Source organism: Carya illinoinensis, chromosome 2, assembly GCF_018687715.1.
Source record: "Carya illinoinensis cultivar Pawnee chromosome 2, C.illinoinensisPawnee_v1, whole genome shotgun sequence".
Classification (NCBI taxonomy): Eukaryota; Viridiplantae; Streptophyta; class Magnoliopsida; order Fagales; family Juglandaceae; genus Carya; species Carya illinoinensis.
In genome coordinates, this window is record NC_056753.1 from 24,578,263 (window position 1) to 24,594,188 (window position 15,926).

Consider the following 15,926-nt stretch of genomic DNA (forward strand, 5'->3'; position numbering starts at 1 on the left):
CAGCTCTCTCTGGTAAATGGATTGAACGAGTGAAAATGTATTATGGAAATGAAATGGAACCATTGTTTAGGACAACCAACCAAAAAAAAAAAAGCAAAACAAAACAAGGATATGTACAATAGATAGACCTGCTCTTGAAGTTAGCATATCTCTTCCTGATATCTTCTTGGTTTATAAAATAATAGGCAGTTCCTATATAATTAGTTTTGTTTATTTCTTTTCCACTCTAGAATTTTATAATTTGGATTAACAAAAAAAATAAAAGAACTATAGAAATTCTGAATTCTTGGAAACCAAGTCATGTCTGGCATCAGGAGTTGAGTCAGATTTCCAAACGAATCCGCCTCGAAGCAAATAACAACTGACATTAAATACTCAATTTGTACAAAATTTTCTGAGAAGGATTTACCAAATGGTCAAAACTTCATATTTTGTACTAAACGAACTCGATCCACAAACATTGGTTTCTGGGAAAAAGGTAAGACACTTCTTTTATAAATCAAGCTCACAAAACGCATCAAACAAGATCCATTTTCGGGTAGGATGATTACTGACGTAGCAGTAGTTTAGTACTCAAATAATTCAAATATTCAACCGTCGTCTTTGCAAATGCCTGCCTGACATCCCAACAGCCGTAGAGAGAGAGAGAGAGAGAATAACCAGGCGACCTTGCATACCTCTGTGCCTTAAGGAGCAAGTTCAATATATTCGCCGGGTGACAGTAGTTTATATAAATGAAATTTTGAAATATATTATAATGCCTCGTACATTCTCCATCTTTTTAGGCAAATTTGTTTTAGGGACATCAACCCTAATAGTTGGGGGTTGGAACCCCCAACCGTGGACCCCATGTGGACAGAAGGCCTCGTACATTCATTCGTTTATACAAAATTCCCAAATCAAATTTGTAACCCAAAACATTTTGAAAGAAACCCATCAGTGATGAATAGATAGGATTCTGGTGAACCCTGATCCCAAAAATAAGGGGATATAACAAACTCAAGCATCAAAACTAGAGCCATGCCTTGCCAGACTACTACTACCCTAGAATTATAATAGGTGTTACCTTACCCCCCACCCCCAAAAAATATGGGAAAAGGAAATCGCAACTTTAAATTTCAATATCATTTCCTCCGCTTTCCCTGCAAGAACATTATTTGCTTCAGTATGTAAACAGTAAGTATACCACATGAAAAGAAAGCAAAACTATTACATATTCTAATATAAAGTGGGGGCAGTGACGCACCGAGCTCACATAGTTGTCCATAGTCAATTGTTTCCGCTTCTTTTGGGAAATGGGGCTTTCTGTTTGCCTAGCAAGAGCGCGCTTTGATGGTGTCATGCTCTGAAATACATATTGTCAAATCAGTGTAAGATGTAGCAATTTGGATGGAAGAAGATTGGTTTGATCAGGAAAAAAAACTGGAGGATCCAAATGAACAAATGTATGTGATGTGAGAAGGTAGGTTGGTGAAGTTTAAGAGTGGTGCACACCGCACAGATAAATAAAATATATGAATGGTGGTGTTTACAGAAGTTTTGAGTACAAGTATCCAACCTTGGCAAGCTTCTTCTCTTTACGAGCTTGTCTCTCCCTCTCATCATACTCTTGGTTTTCCTTCTCCACTAACCGAATAAGGGTATCACACCTCCTTGCAAGTTCTTGAGTTGTGCGAGACTTTACAAACCAATCAAATCGAAACAAGGGTGAAGTGCGAAATGCTGCCTTCAGCTCATCCCAATTCCCATACCCAAGTTTATGAACCATGCATATCTGCAAAAGGCAAAAACCATATTATATGTTTGAAGATCCCACACATACACAGTTCATCATTTATTTGGGAAGGAGAGAAACACAGTAAATGATTTTAAAAGAAAAGACGCACCATGAAGCGATCACATTCTTCATTGTACAACTTCCCTTTGTTCTGACCATACTGAATCTTGAGTTCCAGCCATGGATTCTTATACCTGTCTAACTTCTTCCCAATAGCTTTCATGATTTCATCTTTGCGTGAAATTCTAGCCTCTCCTCTCTCGATATTCTTGATGATCCTATCATAATCTGGAGGATATATTCAGGTTTAATAATGGTATCTTACACTACAAAATTTTTAATGTGGCAATCCCATGAAAGCTTATAGTTTGCACCATATCAATGCAATCCTTTATCAGGTTCAACTACAAATGACCAACTCCTGCAACTGAACAAACAAATGATGCTGCAGTTTAGCTCAAACCAGACACTAATGCAGTTCTTCGCCCTGATAACTGAAGGTCAAATACAGTCAAACCACCTAATGCTATTTCTTCAAAACGTTCATATATTAAAAAATACACATTTTTTTGGGGTGTTAATGTAGATATGATACATCATTAAGAGAGCACATGTTCTAGGCGCCAGGAGTTCACAAACAAATGGCATGTGAACTCAGGTCAAAAGGGCTGAAGTTCAAACCAGCAGACAGTATTAAAGAAAGGTATATGTACATGTAAAAATAACAAAAGCTTACATTAGCTTCTCATTACAACATTTTTTCGCCAAAGGCATAGTATTGGATGTTACTTACCATTCAGCTCTTTGTATCTTTCTTTAAAAGCTTTGGCATATCTTTCAACTTCCTCCTCTGTTTTCCCTTCCATCTCATAAGCAATACTTTTTATGTCATTTCGGCCATACTTCTCACACGCTCTGATGAAGGTATTGAAATCTTTTCTACTCCAAGAAGAAAACCCCTGAAATTCATCAATAACCATATTTAGAAAAAGGTATCTGTCATAAACTTGTTCTACAACATATAATCCACTTACTGCTTCTAATAAACGTTCCTTTTCTTCCAGTTCTTCAGCAGTCAATGGATCTCCAACCTCTGAATAGCATCATTCAGTTAGAGAAGAATTCAATGAAACAATAAGTCAGGAAAGGAAGGCAATCCTTATGAAAGATACTCAAAATACCTTCGGGTTCATCCACATCTATTGTGTCTTTCAACTGATTCTTTTGATGTGTTTGCTGAAAAGTCAATTAATAATAAACTCTGTAAAAAATTGCATTTGCTGAAAATAATGTCAATAAATTATGCAGAAAAACTAAAATTTCAACCAAAAATGGATGGAATAGGTTCTAATCAAAGCAAAAGGGATATTTTCAGGAGCTTAATGACTACCCACCATCAGATAGCGCACTTCCTTTTCATAGAGCTCACTCAGCCTCTGTGTGTTAAAGAACTGGAAATCATGCCTGGAAGAAAAGAATCAATAGAAACAAATAGATGTTCTTAGCAAATAAGAACACAGCCCTGTTCACAGTGCAACAAGTTTCAGGAGATGCTTACAATTGTGGCATCCGAGGAATTCGAGGTTCTCTTGGTTTTGCTGGACCCCCTTGACGCATTGTTTGCTTAAAGTATTCAGATTCTGAGTAACTAGAGAGGGCAAAAAGAGAATTGTGTTTCAATCATGATGAAAAATAATCTTAAATGTTTATCTTAATAGAACAAAAAAAGGTTGTTATTACTTTCGTTTCCGCTCTCTCTTTGGTGGTTCTATCCAGTTATCACTAACAAGTTTCTTGAAGTCAACCTTGTTCTCATCCTTCACCACAGAACAAACATATGGCAGTAAGTTGCTTAAGCAAGCCTTAGAGTAAGGCCAACCAAAGTACAAGTTGAACAGCCTATACAGGTTGAAGAACAAAATATGAAGGTATCACATTTACCTTCTCATCATCAAAATCATACAATTCAGCAGCTGCATGAAGCCGCATCAATATCAGCATTTTTTTACATTTTAAAAATGAATAATTACTAATAAGCAAAAAACAAATACATTTACGCGAAAAAACCCCTGATAACTAATATACATACTGTCATCCATTTTAAACTTGATTGCATCTTCTGTAAATTTCTTCATCTTCGCGTCGAGCTCAGCAGTCGCCTCTTCTCCTTTTGCTATAATTCTGTCAATGTCCTCATCTGTAATTGTACTGTCCTTGGAACTGAAAACCATTTCAGCACCAAATCTCACCATCTGAAGCAGCTCATCTTTATTAACAGCTGCATGAAACAAAAATGCATCAGAACACATTGATGCACAGAAATATCTTTAAAAGAAAAGAAGAAAAACACAAAAAATAGATACTTCCATAAGAAACATCTTTTTTTTTTTTTAATAATAAAAATCTGAAAATGCTTACTCTTCTGCTCTGCTAATCGTCCTTGTTGAATCACCAAAGCATCAAGTGCAAGCTTTTTGTAAGCCCTCTCAATCACTTTTTCCTCAATGGCATACTGTTCCATAAACCAATTAAATGAGAAGATTAACATTACAAACTCAGCTATGGAGGAGGTTGGTTTTTGCATGAGGTTGATGGGTCATTCAGGATTGGTCTCTGGAAGAGCATCTTTCTCCCACTTTATTATATAGATGGTGGGCAATGGATCCAAAATTCGTTTTTGGCAGGATCTGTGATGTGAAGACAGGTCCTTGAATGTGCTTTCCCCCTGTAATTCAATATTGCATGTTTTAAGGAATTTGAGGGGGATCAATGTCAACTTCTCACAAGATTTTCATATGTGGAGGTGGATCTCTTCATATTGTCATTCAACCAGATGTATCCTAGTAGAGTGGGACAGGGTGGTGAAGATAACTAGTTTTGAGTCCAACAAAGAAATAAGCACTTGAAGTCACTATAAAATATTTTATGTGCCCATGATAACCAACCCCTATGGGTTGGCTCAATTGGTAAAGGCCTTGGGCTTGGGGATATGCTCCCCCTAGGTCTAAGGTTCAAATCCTTTTGGGTGCAAACAATCTCTAAGAGCCATCGAACTAAGAGATTTTCCCTTTGAATTACCCGAAGTGCACTTGCGGGAAACTCCTTGTGGAGGGCTTGTGCTCTCCCAGGATTAGTCGGGACACTGTTTGCGGAAACCCGATGCCAATCAAAGAAAAAATGTGCTCACGATAGCCCATTTTCCTGGGAAAATTATTTGAAGAAACAAGGCACCCAAAGAGGGAACTTGTTTGAATGAGCGTTAGCTTTAAGAAAGATTATGACCTTGGATTATGTAAGAAAATGGAGGTTGTACAGATTGGTGTTGTATGTGTAAGAAGAGTGAGGAATCTACGGATCGCCTTTTACTTCAATCTATGGATTGCCTTTTACTTCATTGCAAGACTTCTAGTACTTTATGGAACACAATCTTTGGACTATTCAGGATAGATTAAGCCATGCCATCCTGAATGGTGGATCTTCTCACTTGTTGGAAAATGCAGATCAGTGGTCACCAGTGTGCAATATCATGGAAAATGATCAGATCATGTTTAATGAGGTGTATTTGTAGAAAAAGAAATGGGTGTAGCATTGAAGGTTGTGAGAAGCCAATGATGGGCCTGCAGACATTGTTCTCAACACCTTCTACCATTAGATGGTGGTCATAGCCTTGAGAATTTTCTATATCTGTTACCTTTCTCTATTTAGTTGTATTTCTGTATACTTTATGTGGTAACACCCTTTTTTAGTAAAGAAAATTTAACTTGCTTATGTTTATAAAAAATAAGCTTATAATCTTTCATAATAAAATACAACGGTCCAAACCTCTGTGCAGAACCGAAAAACTTGAACTTCTTTCTTTTGACCAATCCTGTGAGCACGGTCCTGTGCTTGTAGATCCACTTGTGGATTCCTAAGAATCCCAAGCATCAACAAAACCGCCAAAGTAAATGAAAATAAACAAACATATACATACCAAAACCAAAAGAGAAAATACAGAACTGGTGCTCACCAATCACTATCATAGAGAATGACAACATCAGCCGTAGCAAGATTAATGCCAAGGCCACCAGCTCTTGTTGATAATAAGAAAACAAATTTCTCGCTCCCAGGCCTGTTAAAAGCATCAATGGAAGCATCGCGATCTTCTCCACCAGTATTCCCATCAATTCGACAGTATAGGTATCCACGAAACATCAAGTAATCTTCAAGAATATCCAGAAGCCTTGTCATCTGAATTATAAAAACAATTCCAAGACTTATAAAATAAAAAATAAAAAACAAAAACCAATACCAAGAGTAGAATTATACAGGAAAAATAACAAATGCCTACCACATCACATGAAAAAAGTATAATTTTGAAGAAAATTGACCTGTGAAAATATCAAGACCCTAGAATCGCGCTCTTTTAATTTTGGAAGCAACTTATCCAACAGAACCATTTTACCTGAAAAGGAAAATTAATAGTGGATTAGGTTTTATCATTTGTCAATTGGTAAACACCTTATAAACTCAATATCTTGTAGAATGGAGAGCGCACCAGCATTTGTAATAAGATGATCTCCAGTCGTATAAGGAGGGCCAGGTTCGGCACCTTGAAAAAGGTATGGATGATTACAGCATTTACGCAGCTGCATTGCTATATTCAGAAGACGCTTACGTTCTCCACCAGCATTAACAACTTCAAGATCTTTCTGCAGCAAAGCCTTGTAATAGTGTTTCTGCATTTGTGACATGCCCACCTTAAGAATTGTTTCCTTCTTTGGAGGTAAACCTTTCTCAACATCTGACTTCAACCTTCGGAGGAGGAAAGGACGGAGGACCTTATATATGCAGAAAACAAAAGTTACATCATCAGCTCAAAAGGCATAGCGCATTCGTGTGTGTGTGTCTGTGTGTGTGTGTGTGTGTGTGAGAGAGAGAGAGAGAGAGAGAGAGAGAGAGAGAGAGAGAGAGAGAGAGAGAGAGAGAGAGTAAAATGATATGCATTACTCCCCAATTAGATGGATTTTTTACATACCTTATGAAGTTGTTGAACAACTTCCTGCTGATCATTTTCACCAGAAATTTGGAACCATTCATCAAAAGTTTCAGCAGAACTAAATATCTCTGGCAGAAGAAAGTTGAGAAGGGCCCAAAGTTCATGGAGATTGTTCTGTAAAATGACAACATATTACTACATTTAGATTAAGAAAAAAGTGTCCCCAGTGAATGATGGTGTACAAAGTCCAAAAAATGAAACCAATTTGCTCCTGACAGAAGATACTGAAAGCAACAAAAAATCAGGCACACAAAAGGTACTCATGAAAAAATATAGTGCAGTTCACTGGATCTTTTCTCCCCACCACATTTTACTTCCATTCATTTTTCATAATTCACATTTTACTTCCATTCAACACTACATGGGAAAAATTTTTATGAAACATTTATGTTGGTCTTTTCTACAACCTTTTGTTTCCATTCATTGATAAAGCAAGTCTTGATCTTTGCCTGAAGTTTGCAACACTATGCAACAACACAACCGTATCTGCTACTTTCAAGGATAACCAACAAGTACAATGGACACGTGCATATGTTTTCTAACATGGCAGGGCCAAGCATCCACGTTCATGAAATTTATACCTGAAGCGGTGTACCCGTGATGAGAAGACGATAATTAGTATTATACAGCCTCATTGTTTTTGAAAGGAGGGAATTCTCATTCTTGATTCGATGGGCTTCATCAATGATAATATAGCGCCAGCTAAAGCGACGCAAGGTGGACTTCTCTTTAATTGCCATTTCGAAACTTGTTACACAGACATCAAACTTGCCAGCAACCAGTAAATTTTCTCGTATATATCTCTGCAGAAATAAAGAGTGACAAAACATCAAGCAAAAAGATTATCTGGTATCACAGTTCACTAATCCAAAAGAGAAAAAATAACTCACTCTTTCATCAGGATTTCCAAGAAACTTTACAGCACGCAAAACTGGGCAAAAACGCCGAATTTCATTCATCCAGTTTCCAAGGGTAGATTTTGGAGCAACTACCATATGAGGGCCAGTAATTCCTCTGAACTCATGCAAATAGCCCAGTAAGGAGATGGTTTGTAACGTTTTACCAAGGCCCTGGATAGCAAAATTAACTTTTCATTAAAAATACCAAGTAACCAGAAGTAATAATATAATCACCATTTGTGACAAATACAGCTTGAAAGACCAAGACTCAAAGTCCATCATCTTGCATCAACATCAAGTAAAATCAGAGTCAATTCTAAAATGCAAAAAATTATATACATACCATTTCATCGGCGAGGATTCCATTTATACCATTCTCATAAAGACGTATAAGCCAGTTTAACCCAGCAAGTTGGTAGTCCCTCATTTTCCCCTGAATACCTAAAGAAAGGAATACACATAAAGAAAAATCAGCACTCCAAATCTGAACTGCACAGGAACTGAAAACTATCATCTTATATAGGGGCATCATTTAGACAGATCAAGAAATCTTCAAGAAACATCCAAGAAAAACTTTAAACTAGCACATGGGGGATCAAGGTCCCTGGGGGAAGAAAAAGCATACAACTAGTCAATCACACTTCCAGCCACTAAGAGCTATAGATCATCTAAACATAGTTCTCAATTAGTAAAAAAAAAAAAAGGAATCGGACAAGAACAAAAGAGAACAATGTACCAATAGCAGAAATTTTGGTGACGTCAGGAAAAAGGCACCAAAAAAAAAAACTTTGGAAAAGATCTTTTTCCAAAATATCAGTAAAATATTTCCCAAAATATCACATAAACAAACATTGAAGCAAAATACAGTGCATCACAAAATATGAAGACAACCCAATAATATTAGATCATATAGATAAACAGAGAGCGCATACAAGAGGGTTGAGTCAACAGCCGTGTGGTTCCTGTCCCAGATAAACCATCCTCTTCCTCCTTAAGGCATTCTTCATCTTCTTCCTCTTCAGTTAATTTTGATGCATGGCGACCCCTACGTTATAAAGACAGAAGAGCCATCACTAAATGAAGATTGAAAGTTTAATGGATAGCAAATGGGCAGAAAACCAAATTAAATGCCTCCTACATATCAGGGCATTAACACGGGTGGCTGGCTCATTATATCATGCACGCCACTTGTACTTCATCAACTTAATAGTTGCTCCAGAATTGAAAGACGGCAATTTTGTCTAGAGTGAAAAGCAAGATCCCTTAGTTTCCATTAGGATAGGAATATGCCTCCTACATAATTTTATTTTATTTTTAAATATCTGTGGGTGTCTGGGCCAGCTTGTGCGCACCTCAACTAATCTCACAGGGCCCTGAAGTTAACGACCAGGTAAACCTCTAATTGACCTAAGGAGACTCGAACTGATGACTATTGGGAAGAAAACCCAAGACCTGACTAACTGAGCTACCTCTCAAGTTTTCTCCTACATTTTTTATAGGTGAATAAGAATTTTATTAATGATAGAAAGTAGGCATATCCCAAGTACAAGGGACATATATAATAGCAACACCCATGCATAATTGTCTAGGGATACAAGAAAGTCATGAATATTCGTACTATTGAAATCTACTACAATCGACCAATGGGATAAAAAAATTAAAGAAAGCATTCTAAGCTCGTCCATTGATAGCTCACAATCTTCAAAACTTCTTTCATTCCTCTCCCTCCAAAGGCAACATCAAAGACAAGTTGAGATCATCTTCCAAAGTACCGCAATTTGTGAGTTACCATAAAGGCCTCTCCAATTTGCTAGAAACGCAACCACCCTTCTTGGCATGACCCAAGCTCGCCCAACTTTGGCAAAAATATCGTTTCATAGGGTCATGGCAACTTCACAATAAAGTAATAGATGACCAACAGATTCCCCACTCTTTTTGCACATATAACACCAATCCGTAACAATTAGTCGACATTTCCAAAGATTGTCTAAAGTGAGGATCTTCTTCGAGAAGGTAGTCCATACAAAGAAAGCAGATTTTCCTTGGTCCTCCAAATGTTCTTCCATGGGAATGGGTTGGTGTTTAGCATGATGAGAGATTTGTAGAATGATTGAATGGTGAATTTTCCCTTCTTAACGGGTGCCAAAAGATCTTATTTATACATCCCCCATTACTCTACTAGAGTATACAAGGTTGTAGAACTCTACGAAAGCTTCAACTTCCCAATTTTGTGCATCTCTAATAAAGGTGGTATTCCATTGAGGAAAGCCACTAAATGAATCCAGAAGATTTGCAATTGAGGTTTCTTACGTCCATGCAATTCTATAAATTCCTGGATAAGCTTCCTTTAGAAGATAATCAACACCATATGTCATGCCAAAATGAGATCCCCTTGGTTGCTTCATTCAAATCTAAGTCAATTTGGGATGAAGTCTTGGGCAAATTGGAGCAAAGATTGGGTAGCTGGAAAAGGGTGTATTTGTAGGGAAAAGAAAAAGATATTAACTTTTATTTAAAAAAAGAAAGAAAGAAAGGCCCTCTCTCTAACTTGCCTACTTATTTCCTTTTTTTGTTCCCAATGCCAAGTAGGGTGGCCCATCATATAGATAAACTGCAGCAAGAATTCTTATGGGGGCGATAAACAAGGAGTTTAAATTTCACCCCTTAAAATGGATTGCAGTATGTACTCCAATCTCAGAAGGACAGCTAAGAGTTTGAAATTTATTAGTTTTCAACAAGGCTCTATTGGGAAAGTAGTTGTGGAGATACCAACGAGAGATCTTTGTGGAGGGCCATTATAGAATCAAAATATGGTGGGGCTTTTTTCTCCATGAGTAAAAACAACTTTATTAATGAGAAAGATACAGGCGTTGCCCAAGTGCGCAAGAAGTATACAAAAGAAAGTACATGCTACATCCTATGAACAAAAAAAGAAACAAGAAAATCATGAGCTCTAGTTCCTTCAAGTACAATAACAGAAAACCAAAGCAATAAAGTGTGCACAAACGCCTTCAAAGTTCCTCCAAAGTGCACCCCCCATCTTCAAAGCAGCAAAATATGGTGGGACTTGAGGAGGATCGTGTCCGAATGAGGTGAGAGGGCCAAATGGCATGGGACCATGGAAGCAAATAAAAAGAGGATGGGGAAAGGGCTACTCCCAAATAGTTTAGGTCATATCTCATTTAAAATAAAATAAAAAATAAAATAAAATTAGCAAAACCCAAAAGAACACCAAAATGGAAATGTAGGATTAGAAATACAGTTAAAAGCGGCCAATATGTAATCATTCAAGGAAAAGGGCAATTATTTAGTTTGAAAAGGATTTTTGCACACCATTTCTATCTATTCAACATACGCCCTTTCAGGGGGACCAAAAGCTTATAAAGCTATATACTGCCACACATCCTCTTTGTAAACTCAGAAAAAGATAAATGTCCCTGCAGCAATTCAGTCCGACCATGAAATTAGGTTAAAAATCTACCGAACAACAAAATTGTATGCCGTAGTTAGCACCAACCCAAGCTCCATTTCAATTTGCACCACTTCAAACATTCCAAGAGACATCTATCAAGTGTTTAAGAAAATCTTTGTGACAATATCTCAACCCACCCCCCTTTTTTTATTTAAACACAGAAAAAACAGTCCAAGGCATCCCTATATAAAGCAGAATGAAGTGCTCTATTTCCATTTTCTGAAACTGATGCAGGAGAATATATGGATGCTGAGTTGTAAGGCTAAATAGAGCAGCAAAATTTTTAAAAAAAATAAAAATAAAAATGACGTCTTGCAGTCAAATGCATCTTATTCTATATAATTGCAAATAAAAATGACATGCCTTAATGAAAGAAAATAATCACACCAAAAACTCAATAATAAAAATTAAAAATATATATATATATCTTTTTAGTCCACCCAAACTTCCAATAAGCTCATTCTAGTTGAAATCTTATATTCTAATCAACAATTGAGGCTTACACCCTCACATGTCCAAGATCAAATTTCGACCTATCAACTAAAAGGGTTGAGTAGGAAACGAGAAAGCTATAAAAATTCCAAACATGAGGACTTGTATGACTAAAGAACTTCTAGTAAAAGAGAGATTGTATCTCAGATTAGAAGTAAATAAAGAGAATTAAAAGATTTTCCTGGGATGATTAAAAAGATTGTATCTTAAATTGACCCAAGTGGTGAAGGCCTTGGTTTTAGGGTATCAATCCCTTCAAGGTTCAAGGTTCAACACCTCATGGGTGCATACAATCTTTTGGGGCCACACCCCCTGGTGAAAAAGCCAACAATTTAATCAGTTCCGTGTAGGGAAACTTTTGAAGGTGCGGTGTATGGAACCAAGGTTTATTTTACAGGGGCGGGTCCAAAGGGCCTTGCCCTTGGAGAGGTTCCCCGACATCAAAAAATATTGTTTAAAGAGACCACGAGTTGTACCTTCCTTTTGACTTCTTTTGAGATGCAGATTGATCGCCTTTGGCAAAGTGTGCAAACAACTCAGTCTGCTGCAGGAGATACTTCAAGCGCCCAGTCCCCTTATTGTTCTGCAATTCAAATAAACCCACACATCACATTCAAAAGTCCAAAGATAAACAGAAAAACACGAGTCCTCCAAATGAGGCACGCACCATATCAGCATCAATTGCAGCATTTTGAGCATCCAGTATTTCCTGAATCTTTTGTTTCTTCATTTTCTGCATTTCATTAAGCCTAGCCTTCTCACGCTTGCTAATGTCCGCACCAGATACATTATTTCCATCCTGCAAGTAATCATGAACTCAAATGGTGATGATAAGTTTATGCACAGAATGTTACACGACATCGATAATGTCCAATTTGTCAACCATGTTGAGCTACTCAAGAGTGAGATAGACTAATCATCCAACAATTTGATAGCAAGAGATTGACTAATACTTAAATCCATTAATTTTTCATCATTTGGGACCCAATACGACAACGTGTAAGCTCAAGTTAGCATTATACAGCATTTTTTCTTGATATGCGTTTTCAATATGGGACAAGCACAATGAAATATAAACTCAACCTTGATTTTATTTAATTTTCCTCGTCTTTCTCTGAAACCGGACGGGATGAGAAGTTAACGACGCCCTAGACCATTCAAAATCTAGCGCAACAAGCGCCAAAACAAACCCTAGCATACAGATACAATCATAGACTCGGATCCAACAAAAGGAAAGCAAAGACGTGATCGCAAAATTACCTCATCTTCTTCTTCGGCATCGCCATCCTCGGCGACGGCAGGTTCGTCGTCGTCCGAGGCGGGAGACTTGTCATCGTCGGAGCCGGCCGAGCGTGCTACGGCTTCGAGTTCCTCCTCGTCCTCCTCATCGTTGATCTGATCGTTGACCTGCTCCGACGACGACGAATTGGTGCCATCGGATAGGACTTCATCTGAGGATGCCTCTGGATCAGATGGCTTGGCCATGGATTCAGTTTCTCTAAGACCGAGGGTTTCCTTCGTGCGTGCGAGTACTGAACTCTATACTTGTGTATATGCGTGCGAGGGAGAGAGACCGACTTCTAATAGAAGCCCACTTCCCAAAAAAGAGGAAGGGAACTTGGGAAGGTCCAGAGCCAGGGTATGTCCATTTATAGCCGTTTGATTGGGGAAGTGAGATGTGCGGTTCGAAAGCGTTCGGAGTCCAAGGAAGGAATTTGCGTGAAACTTCCCGCCAACATTAGATAATGCACATTTTCCCGCCTATGGGGCTCGGACCCCAGGCCCAGGATGCACCTCTCGAGCGCGGCGAGCGGCTGTCGGCTTGTCACGGTGCTGCTATTACTCAAATATGGCAAACCTAGCTTGGGGACAAAATTATATCAAGATGTTTCTTTTTCGCTAAAATTAATTTTTATGTTAAAAATATCGGATTTTGTTTAGATATTGAGATGATAATTTTTTATTTTAAATGAAAATTTAAAATATTATTTTTAATATTATTATTATTTTAAAATTTGAAAAAGTTAAATTATTTATTATATTTTATGTAAAATTTTAAAAAAATTATAATAATAAAATGAGATGAGATGAGAATTTTGTATCTCATCTCACTTATCAAATCTGTCCTTCTAAGAGTATTTCAAATTTTAGGAAGGTTAGGCACAATATCTCTTTTGTAATCATCAAGTGGTGCCTCTTTTTAATGTACTAGTAAAGCGTGCACTTGATTCTTATGTTGTAGTATAAATTAATAATCTTAAAGTAAAATGGAAAACTTCAATCCAAAACCTACCAATAAATATATGAAATTGTGCACGCTTAGATCGTGCTTGATTTCCACTCAAGCATGCATCTAGAACGCTCATTTATGGATATACATACTCAAAATACTCATTTACAAATCATTGCTCATCTATGGACGAGTACTTTGCGTTTGCACGATGCTTGTTGAGAGGATGATCACTTTTGTTATCTGTAGTGCTCATATGAGAGTGAGGACTTTTGCCTTTCATGTGGTGTTCACTTTGAGCCAAGAGCTTTTTTCCTTCTGTTTAGCTCGCAAGGAAGCAAGCACTTTTACCCTCTAAGATGCTCGCTTGGGTAAACAAACTTTTGGTCTCGCAATGCTCTCTGAGATGGCTACCACGTATGCTTTAGACAATGCTAGCCTAAGGCGAGCACTCCTCTCAAGGATACTCACTTGATGGCTAGCACTTTGCTCTCTGTGGTGCTTACTAAGAATGACCATGCTCTCCACAAGTTGGTGAGTAATTTTATTATTTATGATCCTCACTCGAGGGCAAGCATTTTTTCCTTTTACTAGTACTCACCTAGGGGAAAGCATCACACTCAACATGAGTTGGCAATCACTTTGTTATTCGTGATTCTCTCCCAAGGGCAAGTACTTTTGCTTTTATGTGATGCTCACATCGAGGCTAATACTTTTGCATTTCACACTATACACACCTGGGGGTGATAACTTTTTATTTTAAGTATACTTGCCTCGAGGTGAGCACTATGCTCTCCCAATGCTCGCATAGGAGTGAAAGCTCTTGGTCTCCACGATGCTTGGCTAGGGTGAGCACTCTTGGTCTCGGCAATACTTGTCTAGGGCTAGCAATTTGCCTTTCATTGATGCTTAGAAAAGTGGTGTGCACTTTGCTCTCCTTGATGCTCATTTGGAGGCCAAGGACCCTTGCTCTCCACTATGCTCACATAGGCGTGAGCAATTTTGTTCTTCGTGGTGCACACCTGGGGCAAAGTACTTTTCCTTTCCACTATGCTGGCTACAGGGGCGAGAACTCTTGTTCTCCATGTTGCCAACATTGATGCGAGCACTTGTCCATCCAATGATGCGAGCTTGGGGGCAAGCAACACCATCTTTTGTTCTTGAGATGCTCGTTAGGGTGGTGATCACCTTTTCTTTCGATGGACAAATTGATCTTCTTTTTTTAAAAAACAAAACCAAGTTGAACATAAAAAGTTAACGGACAATAAACATTTCAGCACCATTCTTTATTGTTTTATCAATTCAACACCAAACAAATAGGAACTTAGAGAGGAATTGAGATTCTTTTATAGGATCACTAAATCCATTTTATGGGATAATCAATATTAATACCACATATTATGTTCTTTTTTAAGGATAGACAAACATATGCATTTTCATAAAAATCAACATTTTTTTTTTTTATGTTGCCAAGAAATGGAGCACTTTGCTCTTTGTGGTACTCGTTGAGGGCGGGCATCAAGTTCTCCATGAGTTGGTAAGTACTTCTCTTATCTGTGGTCCTCACCCGAGGGTGAGCACTTTTGCCTTTTTATGGTGCTCGCCTAGGAGGCGATAGCTTTTTCTTTCAATGGTGCTCGCTTGGAGCGAACACTTTTTCTTTCAGGAATACTCATCTAGGAGTAAGCACTATGTTCTCCTGATGCTCAACTAAGAGCTAAATCTGTTGCTTTCCATGATGCTCGATTGGGGCGAGCACTTTGCCTTTTAGTGATGCTCGGCAGGCAACGAGCACTTTGATCTCTCCAAAGTTAGCCTCAGGGGGTGAGCACTCTTGTTCTCCACCATGCTCACATGGGTGCGAGCACTTTTGCTCTCTATGGTACTTGCTTTGTGGCCAAGCATTTTGCCTTCCACTATGCTCGCCATGGGGGTGAGCACTTTTGCTCTTTATGTTGCTCACATTTATGCAAGCACTTGTCCATCCAATGATGCTCTTAGGGCCAAGCAACACCATC

At 38.1% G+C, this 15,926-nt stretch overlaps 1 protein-coding gene across 1 annotated transcript; it reads right to left on the reverse strand.

The window, feature by feature from the left end:
• Positions 1-725: 725 nt before the first annotated feature.
• On the reverse strand, positions 726-13,513 carry LOC122300449 (ISWI chromatin-remodeling complex ATPase CHR11-like). The gene is made up of 25 exons (XM_043111120.1): positions 12,939-13,513; positions 12,346-12,477; positions 12,155-12,261; positions 8,647-8,759; positions 8,058-8,155; positions 7,706-7,885; positions 7,397-7,618; positions 6,795-6,929; positions 6,315-6,597; positions 6,148-6,221; positions 5,787-6,007; positions 5,600-5,687; positions 4,196-4,289; positions 3,867-4,055; positions 3,719-3,750; positions 3,518-3,594; positions 3,336-3,425; positions 3,172-3,241; positions 2,959-3,013; positions 2,812-2,870; positions 2,571-2,736; positions 1,887-2,065; positions 1,559-1,774; positions 1,247-1,345; positions 726-1,142 (listed from the first exon to the last, which is right to left on the reverse strand). The coding sequence occupies exons 1-25, from the start codon at positions 13,161-13,163 to the stop codon at positions 1,125-1,127; spliced, it is 3,222 nt and encodes a 1,073-aa protein (XP_042967054.1). The 5' UTR covers positions 13,164-13,513; the 3' UTR covers positions 726-1,124.
• Between the last annotated feature and the right edge of the window lie 2,413 nt (positions 13,514-15,926).

Excerpts from the sequence above, each read along its gene's own strand:
- LOC122300449 (XM_043111120.1), bottom strand. The coding sequence starts at position 13,163 with ATGGCCAAGCCATCTGATCCAGAGGCATCCTCAGATGAAGTCCTATCC. Across the intron at positions 12,262-12,345 it reads CTGCAATTGATGCTGATATG|AACAATAAGGGGACTGGGCG; the intron begins GTGCGTGCCTCA and ends TTTGAATTGCAG. Across the intron at positions 5,688-5,786 it reads ATTCTCTATGATAGTGATTG|GAATCCACAAGTGGATCTAC; the intron begins GTGAGCACCAGT and ends TGGGATTCTTAG.